This window comes from Nothobranchius furzeri, chromosome 10, assembly GCF_043380555.1.
Source record: "Nothobranchius furzeri strain GRZ-AD chromosome 10, NfurGRZ-RIMD1, whole genome shotgun sequence".
In the NCBI taxonomy this organism is placed as follows: Eukaryota; Metazoa; Chordata; class Actinopteri; order Cyprinodontiformes; family Nothobranchiidae; genus Nothobranchius; species Nothobranchius furzeri.
The window spans coordinates 46,267,794-46,286,140 of NC_091750.1; the positions used below are offsets into that span (position 1 = coordinate 46,267,794).

Genomic DNA, 18,347 nt, shown 5'->3' on the forward strand with positions numbered 1-18,347 from the left:
TCAAAGCGGCATGAATGAGCAACAGAGGCAACATGATCTTTAAAGGTCAGGTGTTCATCAATAACAACACCCAGATTTAAAACTTCCTTTGAAGGAGCCAGAGACAGGAAGTCATTTTGGATTGAGTTATTGTGCTGTATGGATGGTTTTGCTGGGATTACAAGTAGTTCAGTTTTAGAGAGGTTGAGTTGGAGATGGTGGGATTTCATCCATTTTGATATGTCAGAGAGACAGTTTGATATTCGTGCAGAGACAGTGTGGTCGTCCAGTGGAAATGATAGAGGTCCTCTCCAGCACCCCTGAATAGACCTTACCATGGCCCATGGGTGTATTTCAAACAAATCATGCGGTTCCCCTTTTTAAATGGGGGACCACCACCCTGGTCTGCCTATCCAGTGGAACTGCCCCTGACAGCGCTGGTACTCCGGCTACCTGCATCACTGTGCGTAGGACACCAATTGGTCAAGTGGGCACCAGCCAAACAGGCTTATTAAAAAAAAAACCTTCTGTGAAAACATCCGCCCCTCTCGTCACCTGGGTGTCAAAAAAATGCGGCCGCAGATCAGATTAGACAACAGTCAGTCATCGAGGTATTCTGGTGCCCATAGAGCATGACACCCTTATGCCTAAACATAGTGTTTATTTTGGACAATCCATGACAAGCACAAAATTCAGATGAAGGGGGCCCAGATCAAACCGCCAAGGTTCTCGCCTTCGGCTGCCACCCACAGTGCACCCTTTTGGCCCCTCCCACAAATGGTGAGCCCATGGGAAGGATAAAAAAATGGATCACATTACAGCCATTTTAAAGTCTGTTACATCAGGAGAGGAAGGATAAGGAGACTAAGTCTCGCCCATCTACTTCGGGACCACGGGTCCCCGTAAGTAAGACAAAATGAATGTGAGTCAATGAGGCTAAAAATGCTACTTTCTAATCCTGTGTGTTATGTACCATGGATTTGACATATATTGGGAGACGACGCGCTGTGCCAGAGCATCGGTTTCCGATGTCACATCACAAAATGGCCTGATTTTGAGATCCCACAGGTCAAATTCACAGCCAAACTTACCCCTGGCTATGACACAACCTACGATCTTTTCCCCTCACAGGAGACTGGAAGTCTGCACATAGTCCCTTTAATCAGAGCCTGCTTCCTCACACCAGCTGGACTGCAGCTCAGAGATAATAAGTAAAACAATAACATGCTCTCTTACCAAGGTCCCCTTGACAGATGAACTCATAAAATAAACTCCTTTATTCCAAGATGAAAGAAGAAAGAAGATTTTATAATTAAAAATAATCATTGAATGAACTTTTGTTATTGCTACTTACAATAATTATAATGAATGAAATGTTTCATTAATCTGTGCTTAATGAAATGCTTAGCATGTTTACTGGACAAGGTCATAACATTTACACTGGCACAAAGACAGAGTAAAGTTAACGCATGACACATAGTTAACCTTTTGCCCAGATTCATAGTCTCCAGATCAAAGAGGGTGTGTCTCTGAGATGCTTGGTAATATCCTCAAACTTGTCAACTTTTTGTTGGCTATTCAATATAACATCAATCCATTAAAACTAGTTTACTCTGGCTTTTCCTTCAGTTCGAACAGTTTGAGAGTTCGAGAGTTCTAGAGGAAAAGTTTTAGACCGGCCATCTAAGCATAACCTCTTTAACCAGCAAGGATTTTGGCACGCCTGTCAAAACCTTTTCAAACCTTTTTCGCACCTGCGAAGCTGAGAACAACAAGATAATTCCTGCAGAACAAAACTGACGCAAACTCCTTCAGAGTTATTTTTAAGATGCTCGGTTTCATCTATCGTTTTGACCCGGAGACATTTCAGGACTGATTTGGTCGCATCGAGGTTTCTCTACGAACTAAGTGCATTGGGGTCGTCGGCTCCTTGACATCTCGGATTCAAACGGGGGTCTCCAGAACGGGTGAGGTAGAACACAGTGAGATAGCGTCTGTATGTGGTTTTAATAACAACTTTATAGCTTATTTGCAAACCAAATTCTTTCCATCCAGAACTCAGCTCTCTGAGAAACGGAGATTCTGACTCCATTACATTACATTCACACAAGTTCCAGACACCATCCTTTAGTTCGCATCCACTCACAGTAAATGATAGTTTAGTTAATTTGTCAAGTCTTAATTGTTTGTAAAATAAATTCTTATTTTTATACACCTGACTGTTTCTTGAACCAAAACGAAGAGTGTGCAATCCCTTAATGAATAAAAGAATCCTAGAATCTTCTGACTAAACCGAATAAAGATCAGGCAAGGTGATGTTCCATATTTAAATTGAGTATCACAGCTTTTGGTCACAAGTGGTGTTAATAATACATTAAGCTCTTAAAGCAATTTACATAATCCTTTATTAACATTACACCGAGCCCATGGTAAAAGCGCATTTAACTGACATTTAACCTCTAACCTCTTGCTATTAACCTTCCGCTCACCCGCCTCCTAACCGTAACCCGGTTTCTCATTCTAAACTTCCCGTTAACCCTGTTGGAGAGGAACGTTACAACTAGAAACAAAGTTTTGAATGTGCAAGAAGGTTAAGGTTAGGATGGGGGTGAGGGGAAGTAGCAAGAGGGTAAAGGTCAGAAATTGGTGAAATCTCAGTTTTACCGCAGGAGTCGGAAAATGACGCTCTGGCACAGTGAGTCGCCTCCCAACGCGTCGGAAAGAAATGCTTGGTCACCCATCGTCATGTTTCGACGCTTCGGATGTGAGAATGTGTCGCTCTTCTAGCCCCGTTGACTTGCATTCGTTCTTTCCTTCTTCTGGGAACCCATGAGCCGACCGGAAAGGCAGGAGACTTACCCCGGGTTTCCACGGGAGCCGTCAGCAGCACGTTACTGCAGCAGCACGTCTAGCTGCTGCTTGGCCCTTCCCACGAGACGCGACGAAGCAGAGGAGCAGCCGTCACCGACAGGGCACGAAGTCACACGAGTGACTTCGTCAGTAAACACAACAACAAGCAGGAGAAAACTACAACATGGCTCCAAAATGTTTGTGTTTTTATATTCTGTCCGTTTTATAATCGCCAATACGGACCTGAAAAACAAAGGAGACCGCTAGCCAGGTGATAACTTCTCACGGGGACGCACAGTTAGTAACCTTTTTTAAAGTAAAGCGACCGGAAGGCAGTACGTTCTTTATTCTGAAAATCTCGGGAGCTTCTCTCCATTTCCGCGTCCGATTTCCTGTCTTTCCTTCCCCAAAAATGTCGAACTTGACCCGTTTCAGAGGCGTCGCGCGTAGGAAATAGAACCGGCGCGTAAAGGCCGCGACATGCTGCTCCTGAGACGCGGCCGACTCGCGCTGCTGACGGCTCCAGTGGAAAAGGTTCTGTTGACCACAGCGGTTCCTATCAGCAGCTATGACGTGCTGCTGCAGTAACGTGCTGCTGACGGCTGCTGTGGAAAGCCGGGGCAAGGCTCCTCATCCTTTGACACAACTGAGTTCACGTTGCTGTAGAATCTTTTCCTGCTTTCATCCTTTGAGCTTTTGAATCTAAACTTTCCTGGCATCAGTAACAGTTACATTGTTTTTCTGAAGTTTAGCTGTGCTTTTAATTTCAGTGATTTGCAGTAAGAGCATGGAGAACTTCCCGGGAGCTTCGGTGGCTGCGCTAATAAATAAAATGGGTTCATTTTAGTCGATTCCCCTTTTCCCTCTGGGGATTACTAAAGTGTAGCTTAAAGCCATAGACAGCTGGCTGGGTTTGGACATAAAAACAAAGCCCCAGAGTCCTCACCCAGCACTTTTCATAATTAAACTGTAGACTGATGCCAGAATCTATTGCAACTTTTATTTTACTCTATTTTTTTATTTCATTCTATAATTCCACTGCTAAGCCATTAAAACCCCTGTAATCGCTGCAGTCAAAAATGAAATATAGATTCAAAAGTCCTGACTTGGTTTAACAATATGAGCCAGGAAGAAAAAATTAATGTCTTACTACAAATCCAGTTTCAAACTAAGAAAATGAATGTATGGGTGCATTTATTTCTAGTCTTGACTAATTATATAATGAATTTAGACTGAAACTGACATTTTCTCACCAGCAAACCCGTGTGTTATAAAATAGTACAGAAATTTAGCCGAGAAAAAAAAATGTCCTCCTTTTAAAAAGAGCAGGCTTGTTTTGGGCTGGAAGCACGCGTTTGTCAGACAATAACATTTCCAATGAGACTTTTATTCCTTGAACAAACTGTCGTACTTTTTGCTATGGCACAATCTTACACAGTCATTACATGTTAAAGTCAGAATCTTTTGTCACGTTTGGTGTTTTTACAAGTGAGGTCACATGTGAAATAGTACTGTACAGAGTCTCACCACCTTCAGGGTACAAACTACAGATGGCCTAACCTGGGAAATATTTACAAGATTTAGATTTACGCATGGAGAATGAAACCCATGTCTATCACAAACATCAACTTTACATAGTTTACAAATATAAACAAACCTTCTGAGATGTGAAAAAAAAAGTAAACTCATGTTGAATCATTGAGGCCGGAACACGCCATCACATCGCTCCATCTCTAATCACCAGATTAGTTTTAGACCTCGACCTGTAATATTTTTAGCCCCAAGGCTAACTTTCTAATCATTCAGTCAGGTTGCAGTGATATCACACAACTCCATTAAAAATGCAGGTATGCATATGATATAAGCTTTGTTCCTATAACTTTGAACCAGATTACAGATTAAACGGCTAAATGTGCTTGTGTTTTTCAAATGGGATGTCTTTCTGGAATATTGCACAAGTGGAAGCTTGGGATTGCTTCTTCGTCTGGTCTCTTTGCAGCAGAGTAAAATGTTCTCTGACGCATCATTTTAGAATTTCATCACAGTTCAAGGGTGTGGTTGACTGAAAAAAAAAACAGCTTTAATTGTTAGTTCTGACTATAATCGGTCAGTCTGAGCTTTTCATGCAGGCTGAACATGAAAATCGTCTCCTACACCTATCTCCTGCTTTAGCCTCTGTTAGAAAATAGACAGTGAAACTCTAGGATTAGAAAATCCTGACAGATCTACGTCACACTGTGGATTTGCATTCATGGCCTCGCCTTTCTAGACTTGCACCTGCCCAGAGGAAGGCTTGTTTCTATTTTTTAATTAATTTTGTTGTGAGGAGAGGGAGAGAGAGAGAGAGAGAGAGAGAGAGGGGGGGGGGGAGTGGTGATGGTGACTTTGCAACATGGCTGAAGGCATTCTGTTAGCCAATCACAACCAAGGTGCATCTAAGAACAGGGGCTTGTTTTTTAATGACTCATAAGGCATTGATTTACACTAGAGAACACTGCAAATGTGTTGAATAAATGAGTGAACCACACCTTTCATGAGGCCATTTAACATGATTGGCCAGGAAAAATAAGAAGTGTCTTGACCAGTAGCTTTTAAACAGCCCAGTCTACAGATTAGGTTTAATTAATGATAACAAAGAGCATCTGACTGTGTTATAGTCCAGTTGACACTCCTGTTTGAATATAAACACATCAGACAAATGCTGCTGTGGCTGGGGAACTGCTGAAGGTTTAGACTGACTGAGCTAATACCATGCACACTTTTATTGGAGCCGTGAGATCACCTGTTTGGATAGTTGCAAATGTTAGTTCTTGGTCAAAGATGACAGATGATGCTATGAGCTCATGATGGAGGATGTACTTTTAGCATGTTTGCTTTGTCATTTTTGAGGTCAAGTTAATGCAATATTAGCTTGTTGTCCAGTTTGACTATTGTATCCAAGCATGTTTCATCCACTAAGCCTGAAGTCAGGCAAACTGACCATAGTCTCAAACACCTCAAAGCGTTCTCAATGAAGACGGTTGAAAAAAGAACAGCATGATGTCACATTGCCTTAAAGCAAGCAACAGTCACTGAACGTCTACTGACCACACAACATCCAATTAAAGTTTAACATCGAAGTCCAGAAAATCAAAAGTACAGTAGATCTGGACTCAGAGTGGCAGGGAACACATCCAGTGTGTTTGTGCCTTCATTCCTTTGCACACAAACTCCAGCGGCCAGCCTTCATGTTAATAAACCACCATGTAAACAAATCCAGCAGAGACACCTAAAATGCCTCAAACAGCCTCAGAGAAACTTTTCTATTCAACCATGGCATTGCATACAAAGACTTCGAAAATACAAATCTGAAGCCACAATTAATCCACAAGATGAAGCAATTTCAAAAAATACTTCCAGAGCTCTGACTGATTATTTCCCACGAACTCCTCATCAGACTAGACAAGTTTGTCCCTCCAGGAAAACTTGACTGTACTTTTCTTTACCTCCATCCTTGCAGCTCCTTAATTTCACAGGAAAATGAGGCATCAGAGGAAAAAGCCATTAACATCAGCAAAAGATATTTCAGGCAGAGAGAATGGCTAAATGTGCTGCTCAATGATCATAGCAGCCAGTAGGCTTTACAGCCTCGTGTGTCCATCCCTATCGCTTCAATTTGCACTCAAAATATCTGAAGTACATGTCGAGGAAAGGAGCACTAAAAACAGATCTCCTAAGGATAAAAAGTGAGAGGCTATGACAGCAGTAAATTGGCTTTTTTCTCCCGTGAGCATTGCTCCAGACTTCCCCCTGCATGCAAGCAATTTGAATTGTGCTGTAATTGCTTATGTTGCTTTCCTCTCCACGCCGTTTTCAACAATGGAATCTGATCTCATTACTTTTGCCCGTGGTTGAGTTCTCAGCCACGCAGCGTAGAAGGAATAATACTAAGTGGTGTTAACAAAAAAGGTGAATCTGCTATTTTTGGGTGCACAAAGTCAGAAAAAACATTTAAAAAGAACACAGCACATTAGTTTGACTTGTATCCTTGTCTCTAGACCGAGGAAAATTTTAGAGTTCCTTTTTATTTTTATAAAGCGGTTTAAATGTGGCTTTCCTTTTATATTAGTTGGTGGTAAAGGGGGTTATTTTACCAAACAGCAGCGTGATGGATGGGAAAGGAAAAGGGAACAGCAGAGGGACGGATGTGACATGAGTCATGAAATAGAAATCACAAGCTGGGCTTCAGTCTAGCTGCAGCAGAGCGAATGTGGTTTTTTGAGAGCATGTATGGTGTATGTAGCCTTGGGCGATATGCTTCTCGTTAAAAGAACAGTACTTTGTACTTCGAAGAAGGCTCGAGATAAAGCATTTGCCCAAGCAGCACTTTTCAGTACATGCACTCCTATCTGGTCATGTTGTTCTCTTTCTTCCTTTCAGGGAGGGTGACTTCAGCTAACACATTAAAGGATGGCTTGTATCTTGTAAATCTCAAGATGCCTCAGGAAGAAAAAAAAAACAATAATAAAGTTGGGATATTAAAAAAACTGTTAGAGAAGAAAAACAAATATTATGAGAATGTACTTTTCTTCTCCGTGTCTGTCCTCCGCGGTTCACTGCGAGTGCTGCAATGGATTCGACGACGGCAGCGATTGTAAAATGTAAGCTGACAATAAGATTGGAGCTTCAGTGGTTCCAACGCTCCCAGCCCAGGATGAGAGTTGGCAGCAGCAGTAATGGCAATGAAAGTCCTGCTTGGCCAGCTTTTCCTAGCTGACTTCCTCTGGCACCCGACTCAGACTTGGAGTCCTTCTCGGAGTACGGCGGCATGACGTTGAATTCCTCGTTTGCTTCAACTTCTTGTGCCTCTTCCTCACTGTCCTCCATCTGTACAAAGACAAAAAGAGCAGTTCCTCCAATTAATAAGAGCAGTGACGCGTGGAATCAAAAACAAAACGGAGTTCACCACACATGAAAATATCCCAGAGCTACAGCAACAACAACCAAGAGTTGAGAAAAAAGAAAAACACAAGCATCTGCTGGTTTTAGGCAAATGTTTTTATTCATGCTTGTTGTGTTTTTGCTTCCTTCAAATTTTCTATGTGAAAAACATTATAATGATCAACATGCAAGCAGAAAATTGGTCTAACAAAAATTGTCCTATGAAAACGTATTTGACCCTCAGAGTATTTCTGATTTGTTACCACACTTAAACGTTTGACATCGAGTGGTGGCTTGTCCATAGGGGGCGCTAAGGTGCAGCCTTCCATGATGTAAATGGAAAATAAATTAGTAAGTAGAAAAAATATACAATATATGTATTTATTATAATATGCTCAATTATGTGTGCCTGTGTGCAATGTGAAATATTTACCCATCATTTTCACCAGCTGTCTCATGAACGAGACTGTGTATTTTTACCGTTAATCTCTGGAAATATCCATCGAACTGTTGTTGAAAATGAATAAAAAGATATCCAGTTGTTGAAAAATACTGGCTGCTTTGTACCATATAAACATAAAAATCGGGTCTAAAGTCCATAGGGTGCGGGTCTAGCATCTTTGGGGGATGCCATATTAGACGTCTGGTCGGCTCAGGGTCCTACGCCTGTCGATGGCATCACACTAGATAATGGGCTGTACGTACGACTTACGAATGTTATGTTACGACATTCAAAAATATTTAGGCAGTAAGAAAAAAACTGCTTAACTATTTCCAAAACATGGGAAAGAACAGAATCGAAAAAGAGATGCAATATATTTTGAGAGAGCGGTATTGCCGTAGGATGATGATGTCATCAGCAGGCGCAGGACTCCTAGTAGATCCGGGAACTACAGTGCCAGAAAACTAGCATCAGCGTTGCATTCTCTCCATGGAATTACCTGAAGGACCATCAAAGTCTGAGGAGTCATACCAAGGTTGCATGCTTTCTGCTCCACAGGTAACAACATTTACCGTAATGCTGTTTTTTAAACTAGCAACAGTCACAACGATATGGTGTAAAACTACCCTGAAATGTATATACTGCCCACTAGCAGCAGGAAACAACACACTGCCACTTTAAACAGTAAATTTCCTCCAACAGACTCCCTAACATCACCCATGGGGCACTGGAAAAAGCGCCCCTGAGCTGCAGCTAAACAGCCAATCATATCTGGTTTCTAGGAAGAACTGGAGAATATTTAGCCAATCAGCAACACAGAATTGAATGCCTCTGGGGTGCTGGCTGAAAGCACCCCTGCTACTGTTAAATGTGTTGCATCCTCATCCACACACGCTCACTGTGGAATTCTAAGGATAGAGCTGAAATTGTACCTGTAGCTGCTGCAGTAAGATGTGTTTATTTGTTCTCTTTAATAGGATAAAAATGTTCAAAACAGAATATCAATTTCTTTACTGGGTTAGTGACACCTACTGCTGGAACTGAGTATTACGCTCTGAGGTGCACATGCTTTGAGCAAATGATTGAGACACAGACTGAAAACTCAAGATGGAAACAAACTCATGTCAAAATTAAATGTGAATAATGACAAAAGTGGAAATCTAATGTTTGGCATAAAGGTGCACATGGTAAGTTTGTGTTTTTAAAGGGGCATTGTGGAAGTTTGACAGCCAAAACATGTATAGAAATAATAAATTTCTTCTTCATACATTCTCCTGCAATGCCCTGGTCCTGTAGAATGAGCCCTGGCATTTTTACTGTGATTGCCTGTTTTTCTGTAAAATCACAGAAAAAGAGAGCTGCTCGGGTCGAGCAGGCTGCTTCATGCGCGTTCACGCTCAGGCATAGCCCGTAGCATTTTCTATCCATAGCTTTAGCTGCAGAGAGAGAGGCAGTTCCACTTTGTCGCTGTTCCTAACGCATACTGACAAAGCTAGCTACATTTCTGAGGACCCTTATCTAATTTCTGTATAACTTTTTTCTAGATATTTCCTGCAAATTAGCAACAAAATAGCCATTTTCGCTCCAAACCGTTCTTTGAACATTGTTTCAGCTATTATCAACGATATAAATGTTACAGATACAAAAGATATCACTGGTGCTTTAGCTCACCTAGTAAGATGTCAGACTCTCATGCAGAAGACCTGGGTTTGATTCTGGATGTGATCTTAGTTTATTTAGAGTTTCTTTTTTACATTAATGGTATTTTTTTTTTTACAGTAAGATGCCCAAATTTTTATTTGAGACTCGCTGAACGGCATTGAATTCACAGATAAAAAGATATGGGTTCAACTTTCATTTTGGAGCAATTTTTCAAGCGCATGCAGGAGGACTGACCCATCTTAATCCTTTGTCAGCTGTGCTGAAGAGAAAGGTACAGAACCAAATTATTTAATTAATTAGCTACGCGTTCTCCTGTCCTCTGTCCTCCGGGCCACACACGCACACACGGGACCGTCTCAGCTGTTATTTTCGTTAAGGAGTGTGCACGTACAGCATGCGCGCCTCGTGCACGAGCCTACTATTGAAGCTGCCGTTACGCTTTTGGCCTGAGGGGCAATCGCGAGCATAAAAATTCAAAACTCCGTAAAGTCCCTTTAAGTATTAGTATAGTCCAATTTATCAGTAAATTTGAAGATTGACTTCATCTGTAAAACTACTTTTTAGGAAAAGGAAAATAATGGAGTTGGAATTTTATCAGTTTTCCAATTGTTCATCTGAATTCTTATAATGGACTAAGAAGGGAAATCTTTTCACACATGGCACCACCAAGACACCAGGCGACACTGTTCAGACCAGAAAACAAATTTCAGTATCAGACTACAATAACCTAAAAAACTACAAAAGACTGTTTGAATTTGAACGATGATTGATCAAGTGAGGTCTGCAGCGTTTTGGATGTTCTGGGTTCTTGACTTCCTGTAGACCAAGACATGATTTGCTGCTTTTGAGAGCTTTTAGCTTATTTGAAGACGGGTTTTGTTAAAGTAAAACAGGTCTGGCATGGTATCAGGCCTGGGCCAGTGGAGCTCATTATAAGCATTGGAAATTTTACTTTACTGAGGTTATCAATTTCTGATACCATTTTTTCCAGATCTGAAACATTTCTATGAAACTAAAGACTGAAAATTTTAATAAAATAGGTTTAAATATTTTTAAACTACCCTATTTCCTTAAAGTTGTTCCTTTGCACTAAACTCTTCAGTTTCAGCTCCTGTCTCTTTTACACCCTTTCCTAAAAGTCAGCTGTAATCGATCCACTGATCATTTAGTTGTGATGAGGATCTAAGAGGCAGAAGGTGCATTTGACTTGATGTGGCTCTGTGTGTTTGTGACTTGATTTGATTCAAGATGGCATTAAAGCAATAGACGCAAATTTAAAACCTTGCCTCTGCCTTTCTCTGCACCAGGACAACTCCCCCTGTCACATGACATTAAAACACCAAATAATTAGAAGAGGCTGCAGTCAGGCATCTAGAGGCTGCATATCATCCATCTCAATAGTTTAGATATTTAGAAGTTTTGTTCTGTGGAAAAGGTGTTAAGAATTCAAATCTTACCAGTTGTGGATGGCTCTTTGAACAACTTCACTTTGGAGAAACAGAAATTGCAAAAGGTGTAAAATGTCGCTCTACATCAAATTAAATCTAGAAAAATTATATTTTGTATAGACTCCATTGTCAGTAACACTTCCGGTAAAGCAGGTGTGCAGATAGGGTGGGGGACGGGGGGGGGATCTGTCTCCCCCAGATTCAGATCGACCCCGATCCGTCCCCCGCACTAAGGCCAGAAAGAAAACAAAATCAGAGGTTAAGCGCTTGAAGCTCCTTTTTCCAATTACAATGAAAGCAGCATGATGTAAACAAACACAGACTCCAGAGGCACCAAAGTGGTTGCTGCTAGGATGCAGGTTGAAACGAAAAAGACAAGCAATAATTTCTGAGTTTTGAAAAAAGACCATCAGTGTAAGCAGGTGAGAACGATCCGTTTGTTTATGCATGTACATCGGAACATTTTTGGTGAATAATGATTCAGGGAGACGGCGGGAACAAGGAGTAAAATAGTTTATAGTTTTTAAGACAGTTTCCAGCCCAAAATGGAAAAATTAACAGGTGAGAAAGTTTTCACTGGCTGTTTATCCTCGGGATCAGGATTACATCACAACTCCGCCTCTTCTGATTTCGGCTCCACTGAGTGTGACTTCTTGTCTTCTGCGCATGCGGGTCGCTTTGGTGCCGTGGAGCGTTCACACTGGAGAGGGTTTGATGTTGCATTTCAGTCATAGTGTGAACAGCCACACACAAAAAATATCAGATTTACTCAAAAAATCGGAATTTGAGCATCAAGGCCTGCAGTGTGAATGTAGCCTATGTCTCTTGACGACGCCATATAAGATGCCATGTTTCCTTCTACGGGAGCCCATGAGAACAAAATGCATTTACTGATCTGTTACAAAACTTTCGTCATTCTTAAACGTCGTTGTTTTACTAATCTACCTCTTCACTTGTTGCCAGTGATGAAAGGGAGTCTGATGTGCTTGTTATTTTGTTAAAGTTTGCACTCCCCAGGGCTTTTTGACCCTAATGGGCATCCATTGGTAAGGTCTTACTCCAGCACAAAAATACTGCTTGCTTGCAACAATTTAGGTATCTACTGCGCCCTATCGACAGGAAAAATACACACTGTCACTTTAATTGCGTGATTAGTTTTAGTTCTTTTTAGTGATGCACTGGTATTAAAATTTTGGGCCGATATCTGATATCGAAATCACTGTTATGGCCGATAACCAATATTTGCAGACACCGATATACTGACATCAATGCTTCTAAAATCAGCAGATTTTGTTTAGAATGAAAATTATTAAAGCTGAATTTATGTTATTTTGTACACACAACACACACATTTACGGTTCTGAGATGATTTAATTCGCTGTTCACATGACTAAACAATTACACCCACCCCAGTCACTACTGAACCTAGATCCCATCCTGCTTGTTTTTTAAGTATTTTCTGTTTTTTAAGTATTTCTGTTTAACCAGTTTTCCATGATTTTCATTTAGTTTAGATTTACAATTACTTTTCTCATTTAAAACAGTTCAGTGGCAGCTGTTCTTCTTCTTAAATAGTTAATTTATTCATTTAATTTGATTTATTTCATGTACTAAGCAAACCTCTACTCCTTTTCACTTGTTAGTCATCCAGAGATTGTGTTAATCATAGGTTTTAATATATATATATATATATATATATATATATATATATATATATATATATATATATATATATATATATATATATTGAAACCTTGTCTTCCTTTTGTTCTATCTACAACTTATCAATTCTTTATACCTGAAAACCACTAAAATTTCTGAAATGTCCCTTTCATAACCCACAGGATGTGAAACAAGATTTCTTTGTCCACATACCCTGAAAAACCATTATCTTAGCAAGGGATTTAATGCATCCAATATACTTTCTGCAGCTCGTCTTCTGCACACATCAGCAGCACAAAAGTTTTCATTTCCAGCAGGAAGCTACAACAAACATCAGGTTCAGGTGTTTGTGCTCTGGTAATGGAAAAAGATAAAGCTTTTGTGCATCCAAATATCAGTCTTACCTTCCAGGTTATGCTGATTAATATTATTCTTATCTAGGATTTTAAAAGGGAAAGTTCTGTTAGATGAAATGTTGGACTAGCTGGCATTCCCATGAGATTAGCCTCTGTTGTGAGGTCATGTTATAATCCACACATAAAAGTAGCAGCTGTTGTTGACCATCAGTCAGAGGCAAAAAAGCACAGTTAGACCTGAACAAACTCAAACTGTCTCGTGCAAATGTTCCTTTAACCCCTTAACATTCTGGCCATTTCAGCCACAGAGGCTTTAATAAAAGCGTACCCGAATTTGAAGCAAAGCTGTTCTTGACCCATTTGGACTAGAGGCATGGTTGAGGTGTCTTTTTAAAATAAACACTCAGAGGTTTTCCCACAACAGTGAAAATTTATGTAAGTAATACTGTCATAGAGTCAACTGTAGAGAATTGGAGGGTTTCATTATGACCAATAAGATGTGATGATTCTGTATAAATATAGAATATCAAGCTGATTGATTTTTGAATGTTTAACCAGACAAATTGGGATTCTTTGCTTATTCAGGGACCATAACACAATTCGTATTAATTCAGACAGAGTCAAGTATATAATTAAAATTAAACTTTATTTCCTGGACTAATTAGAATACATGACAAGCTATGAATAATGATATGTGATGGAATGTGATGTAGATGTTTATCAAAACCTTTGTATCTGGAAGAAACTGAGTTCTGGGTGTAAAAGAATTTTTTGTCTGCTATAAACTAGAGAGTTGATTATTTATAGAACGGCATCAGACGCAATCTTGTTGTGTCTACGTACCCTGATGGAGACCCTCTTTTGGATCTGAGATATTGGGGGGGCCGGGTGACCCCAAGGCATCGAAGTTTGTAGATTAACCGCAATGCGACCAGGTCAGTTCAGAGATGTCTCCAGGTCACAACAAACAGGTGGACTTGTTTTGCGTCTCAAACGGACAGACTCTTAAGGAGTCGTATATCTGTGTCAGCTTGCAGCGTGCAAATATGTTTTGACTGGATGTCAAAGAGATATTTCAAAAGAGGCTGGTTCCAAATTGGCCACTTCGGAGTTCCGCTCGAATCTGAGTAACTCGGGCAGTCCCTCTAGTTTTAATAATCTAGAGTTTATCATTTCTGCGAATCAGAATTTGACATGTTTGTTGGCGTTACCAAACATCCCTCAGAAAACCAGACCTTCCAGATACAAGATGTTCTTGTTCTGTGGATAAAGAATCATTAAACTTTATGTGAGATGTGACCTTAACCATAATTTATATCTTATGAACATTGTGTATGAGTGTAGCTAATGATTGAGTTAAATCAAACATTACTGATCATAACATAAATGGATCATTGTAATAATAATATTCATTTCAACTTAACTGAATTAGGCATAGATTATTCAAACATTTCATTTAACATCTGGTTCATTCAACCATATGATTCTTTATGATCACTTAACTTATGAGTTGTAAAAGTTCACTTTTCATTCAGAGTGTGGAATCCAGCAGTCTGAGATAAGTTTGACAATCTTGTCCTCATGGACTGTCAACAAGCACTGCAGAATCTTCTGGGTGTTAGAAGCTAGAGTAGCAACTCCACCTAGATAGTGGAATTATGTCTGTAGGTGACCGGTCACTATGTGGTCAATATATAGGTAAAAATAGACCCTTTCTGGATGTTTCACGTGCTAAAAGTGTGCCTTTTGGAGACCATTGCGGTATCCACACTTAGGAAAAAAGTCTGTTATTTTTGAAAGCTTCAACATAAAATCATAATCTTGGGCTCTAACAAAAGATTACAAATGGGACTGTCCTATCCTACATCCAGATCCAGTCTCAGTATTACTTTCAAAGAGTAAAGGAGGCACACACTGATGTGTGCAGCGATCACATAGTGATGCGTAACTTTCCAAACTGTTGCTGTGAGAAAGTTCGTTTACGCTCACACTTAGCTTTTGTTTGGTAGACCAGACCCCCGCATGTTAGATATCATTCTTTTCAGAATTTAATTGGCTATTTGATGCTTCACTCACCAACAAACTCCTTTGTGATGGGGTCAAGCTACAAACATCTCAATAGAGGGAGGGACTTTATAGTCAATGGCCAATAGTAAAAGAGTTTACCTTAGCAGAGAAAGTGAACCATCACCTATTGGATCAAGTAAGATGTCAATCAAAAGCTTAGCCATGAAGTTTAGTTGTGTAAATGTTTGAAGTGAACACGGGGAAGCTAACGGCTTTTATGAAAAAAACATGATGAAAAGCTGATGTATTGGAAGTAATATTGGGACACATTCAGCAGCACATTATTTTGGACTGTGGACATGAGACTTGTTGTGGACTAACTATTTTACTGGAGTACTTTTATTGGACCCTTTTGGATAAAATTTTTTGGATTAAACCAATTTTGCATTTGCAAGGGGCTGGACAAAAGTGTTTATTGTGTCTACAGCTATTGTTGTGTGCTTGATTAGCATACCTCATTGCAATGTCAAGATTCTTAGCTTTCCAATGATGTATAGTTTTTGTATGTTTACACAACACTGTTGCAGTTGTACTCAAGAGTAGAACAGGATGTTGGTCAAATCCCATGGGTGGGACGGAGGAATGTTAAGGGGTTAAGCATTTGACAAGAAGATGTGGATAAGTAGCAAAATAACAGTTCCAACTAAAAACACGATTTGTGTTATAAAAGATGGTTTACAAGCAGAAAATCTAACTAAATAGTTGTATCTTGATCAAGTCTAAGGCAAAACTGTTAAAATGCATTTGGCTGATATGAATTAAGCAGGAAGTAAACTTCAATCCAGAACACCCCACCACCTAATAACGTCTCAAAGTTTGTTCCTCTCAGCTTAAAACATTACCAGGTGCATGCAGGCTTCATACATGTGGCTTTAATAAACTAACCTGGATTATAAAAAATCCAGTTTGGTGTCACATATCAAGCCAGTTGCTTTGGACGTGTGTGAGAAAAATCCCAACCTATCCCTTTATTTATATAATTTATGTTTAAATCTGCTGTAGTCTCTAGTAAAAACAAATGCCTTGTGAGTCGTTATCTGGAGGAAAAAAAACACTCGTGCTCCTGTTTCAGGAAGTATACGTGTACCGGAGGAGAGAAGGGCAGAAAACAGCGAGATTTGGAGTCTTACTTATTGTTGTTTATGATATTCGGACATCTCGCCTCTGATTGGCTAAGATCAACGCAACTCTTCCACTGCCTATGTTCGCTCTGCAAAGCTGATGTTTTATCGCCACACATAACACAAGCTGAAGGAGTTCTGCCATGTGGTGGAGTTGCTAATGCTAACAGTTAGCTTCTACAAGCAGATAAATGCTCTGCTCTCTCCTGAATGCTAAACCGACATCAGCCTTTCATGTCGTGAGCCAAGATGGGTGAGACCACGAATGCTAATTTTCAGTGTGACGTAGATCTTTCCCGTCTATCTTCTGTCAGTAGCCAATGAAGGAAATAGGGGTCGAAGACTCTTCATGTTCAGCCTGCACGTGAAACTCAGAGTTACCGATTGCAGTTAAAAAATAACTTGTAAAAGACAGTTTATCTGCAAACTTCAAGGGTTTGTTCTTTAGATTTCACGCTTTCCAAATCTTTCTTAATTTTGTACAGAAATTTCAACAGTGAAAGAAAAATTAGCATAGATTAAACTGATGTGGCTGAAGGGCACGGAGGTATGAGCTGTTTTTGTTTATCTGTCTTTTTTGAGAGGAAGAATAAAAAACAATACAAGGACAAACTTCATGATGTGAGGTGAGGAGGTGGAGAATGGCTGAAGGAAGAAGAACTATTTAAAACTGCAAAAGTGGGAATCGGCCTTGGTTTGATGATTTTTACTCAAAATGGCCTTAAAATGAAACTACAACACAGGAGAGATTTTCCTATTAAAGTGCTGCAAAGCATTTTCATTAACTGAGTTTTTAATTTCCAGTTATAAAAATGATGCGGGTGTAATTTACATCACTGCAGTGGATTTATTGCATTCCCTACACATTTTTAACTGAATTAATTTATATGAAAGTGCATAGAACAAACTCAGAAACGATGAACCGTGTATCTGGGCATCCAGAGATAAAAGGAAAAGGGATTTTTGGAATATAGTAGGATTACAATGGTAAATATGGAAGCGATAAGTGCACTCACATGAATATTAACAGTAAAGATTGAGTTTAATACTTCAAACACCTTCAGCTAATCCTCAGCCACGCTGAGAGGTGGAGATAACAGAGGGAAGGAAACAGGAATAATCTGAGATTATACAGGAAACTCTGTGGCTTGTTTCACCATTACAGTAAGTGTTAAGACCCAATACGCGGTCTACGACACCAGCATACAGTGGGACGGAGTGGGAGGAGAGAGTCCTTACACTGTTGAATTCCGGGAGCGTGTTGGCGCTGACGTGGACCCGCTCCTGGTGATCGTGCGGGGAGGGCTGGGAAACCGGCTCCGGAGTGTGATCCACTGGAGGAGGGGCGGAGACCCCCATGGAGCTGATGGCATTGCCTGAAACAAAACCAGCAGGAGATGACTTCATTAGTTTCACATCTTTATTCATCTTTCAATCATCACTAAAACATTATCAGTGTCTTCTAGCCGAAGCTGCTCTGCAGCGTTCATGGATAATTAATAACAAAATTACATTCTTAAACATAAGAAAAAGTTTGAACTTTCATCAAAACTTTGCTCCTTATTGGTTCATGTTATTAATATTTGAGCTACAATACAAGCATGAGTCTAATATAAAGATCTCGCATTTAAATTATGATATTAGAACAGAAAGTACAACAGACATGAAATAAAATAAAGTTGAACAAATACAAATAATGTCAAATAACCACAATAGAGACTTCCACCTGGGCCACACATATTGTTATTTTATACACTCTAATGGTTGCATGCTAATCTGCAACAATATCGGTATTGGCTGATGTTAATCATTTAGGTCCGATAAGTGAAACAACCAATAT

The 18,347-nt window shown here is 39.9% G+C and overlaps 1 protein-coding gene across 1 annotated transcript in view; it reads right to left on the minus strand.

Annotated features, from left to right (window-relative positions):
• Positions 1–7,358: 7,358 nt before the first annotated feature.
• The window catches only part of gfra3 (GDNF family receptor alpha 3), a 64,758-nt gene continuing 53,769 nt past the window's right edge, over positions 7,359–18,347 (minus strand). Inside the window, exons 7-8 of the mRNA XM_015960805.3 lie at positions 17,747–17,883; positions 7,359–7,695 (exon numbers count right to left, since the gene is read on the minus strand). Coding sequence (XP_015816291.1) covers positions 7,495–7,695; positions 17,747–17,883 — 338 coding nt within the window. The 3' untranslated portion in view covers positions 7,359–7,494. The remainder of the gene's footprint in view (positions 7,696–17,746; positions 17,884–18,347) is intronic.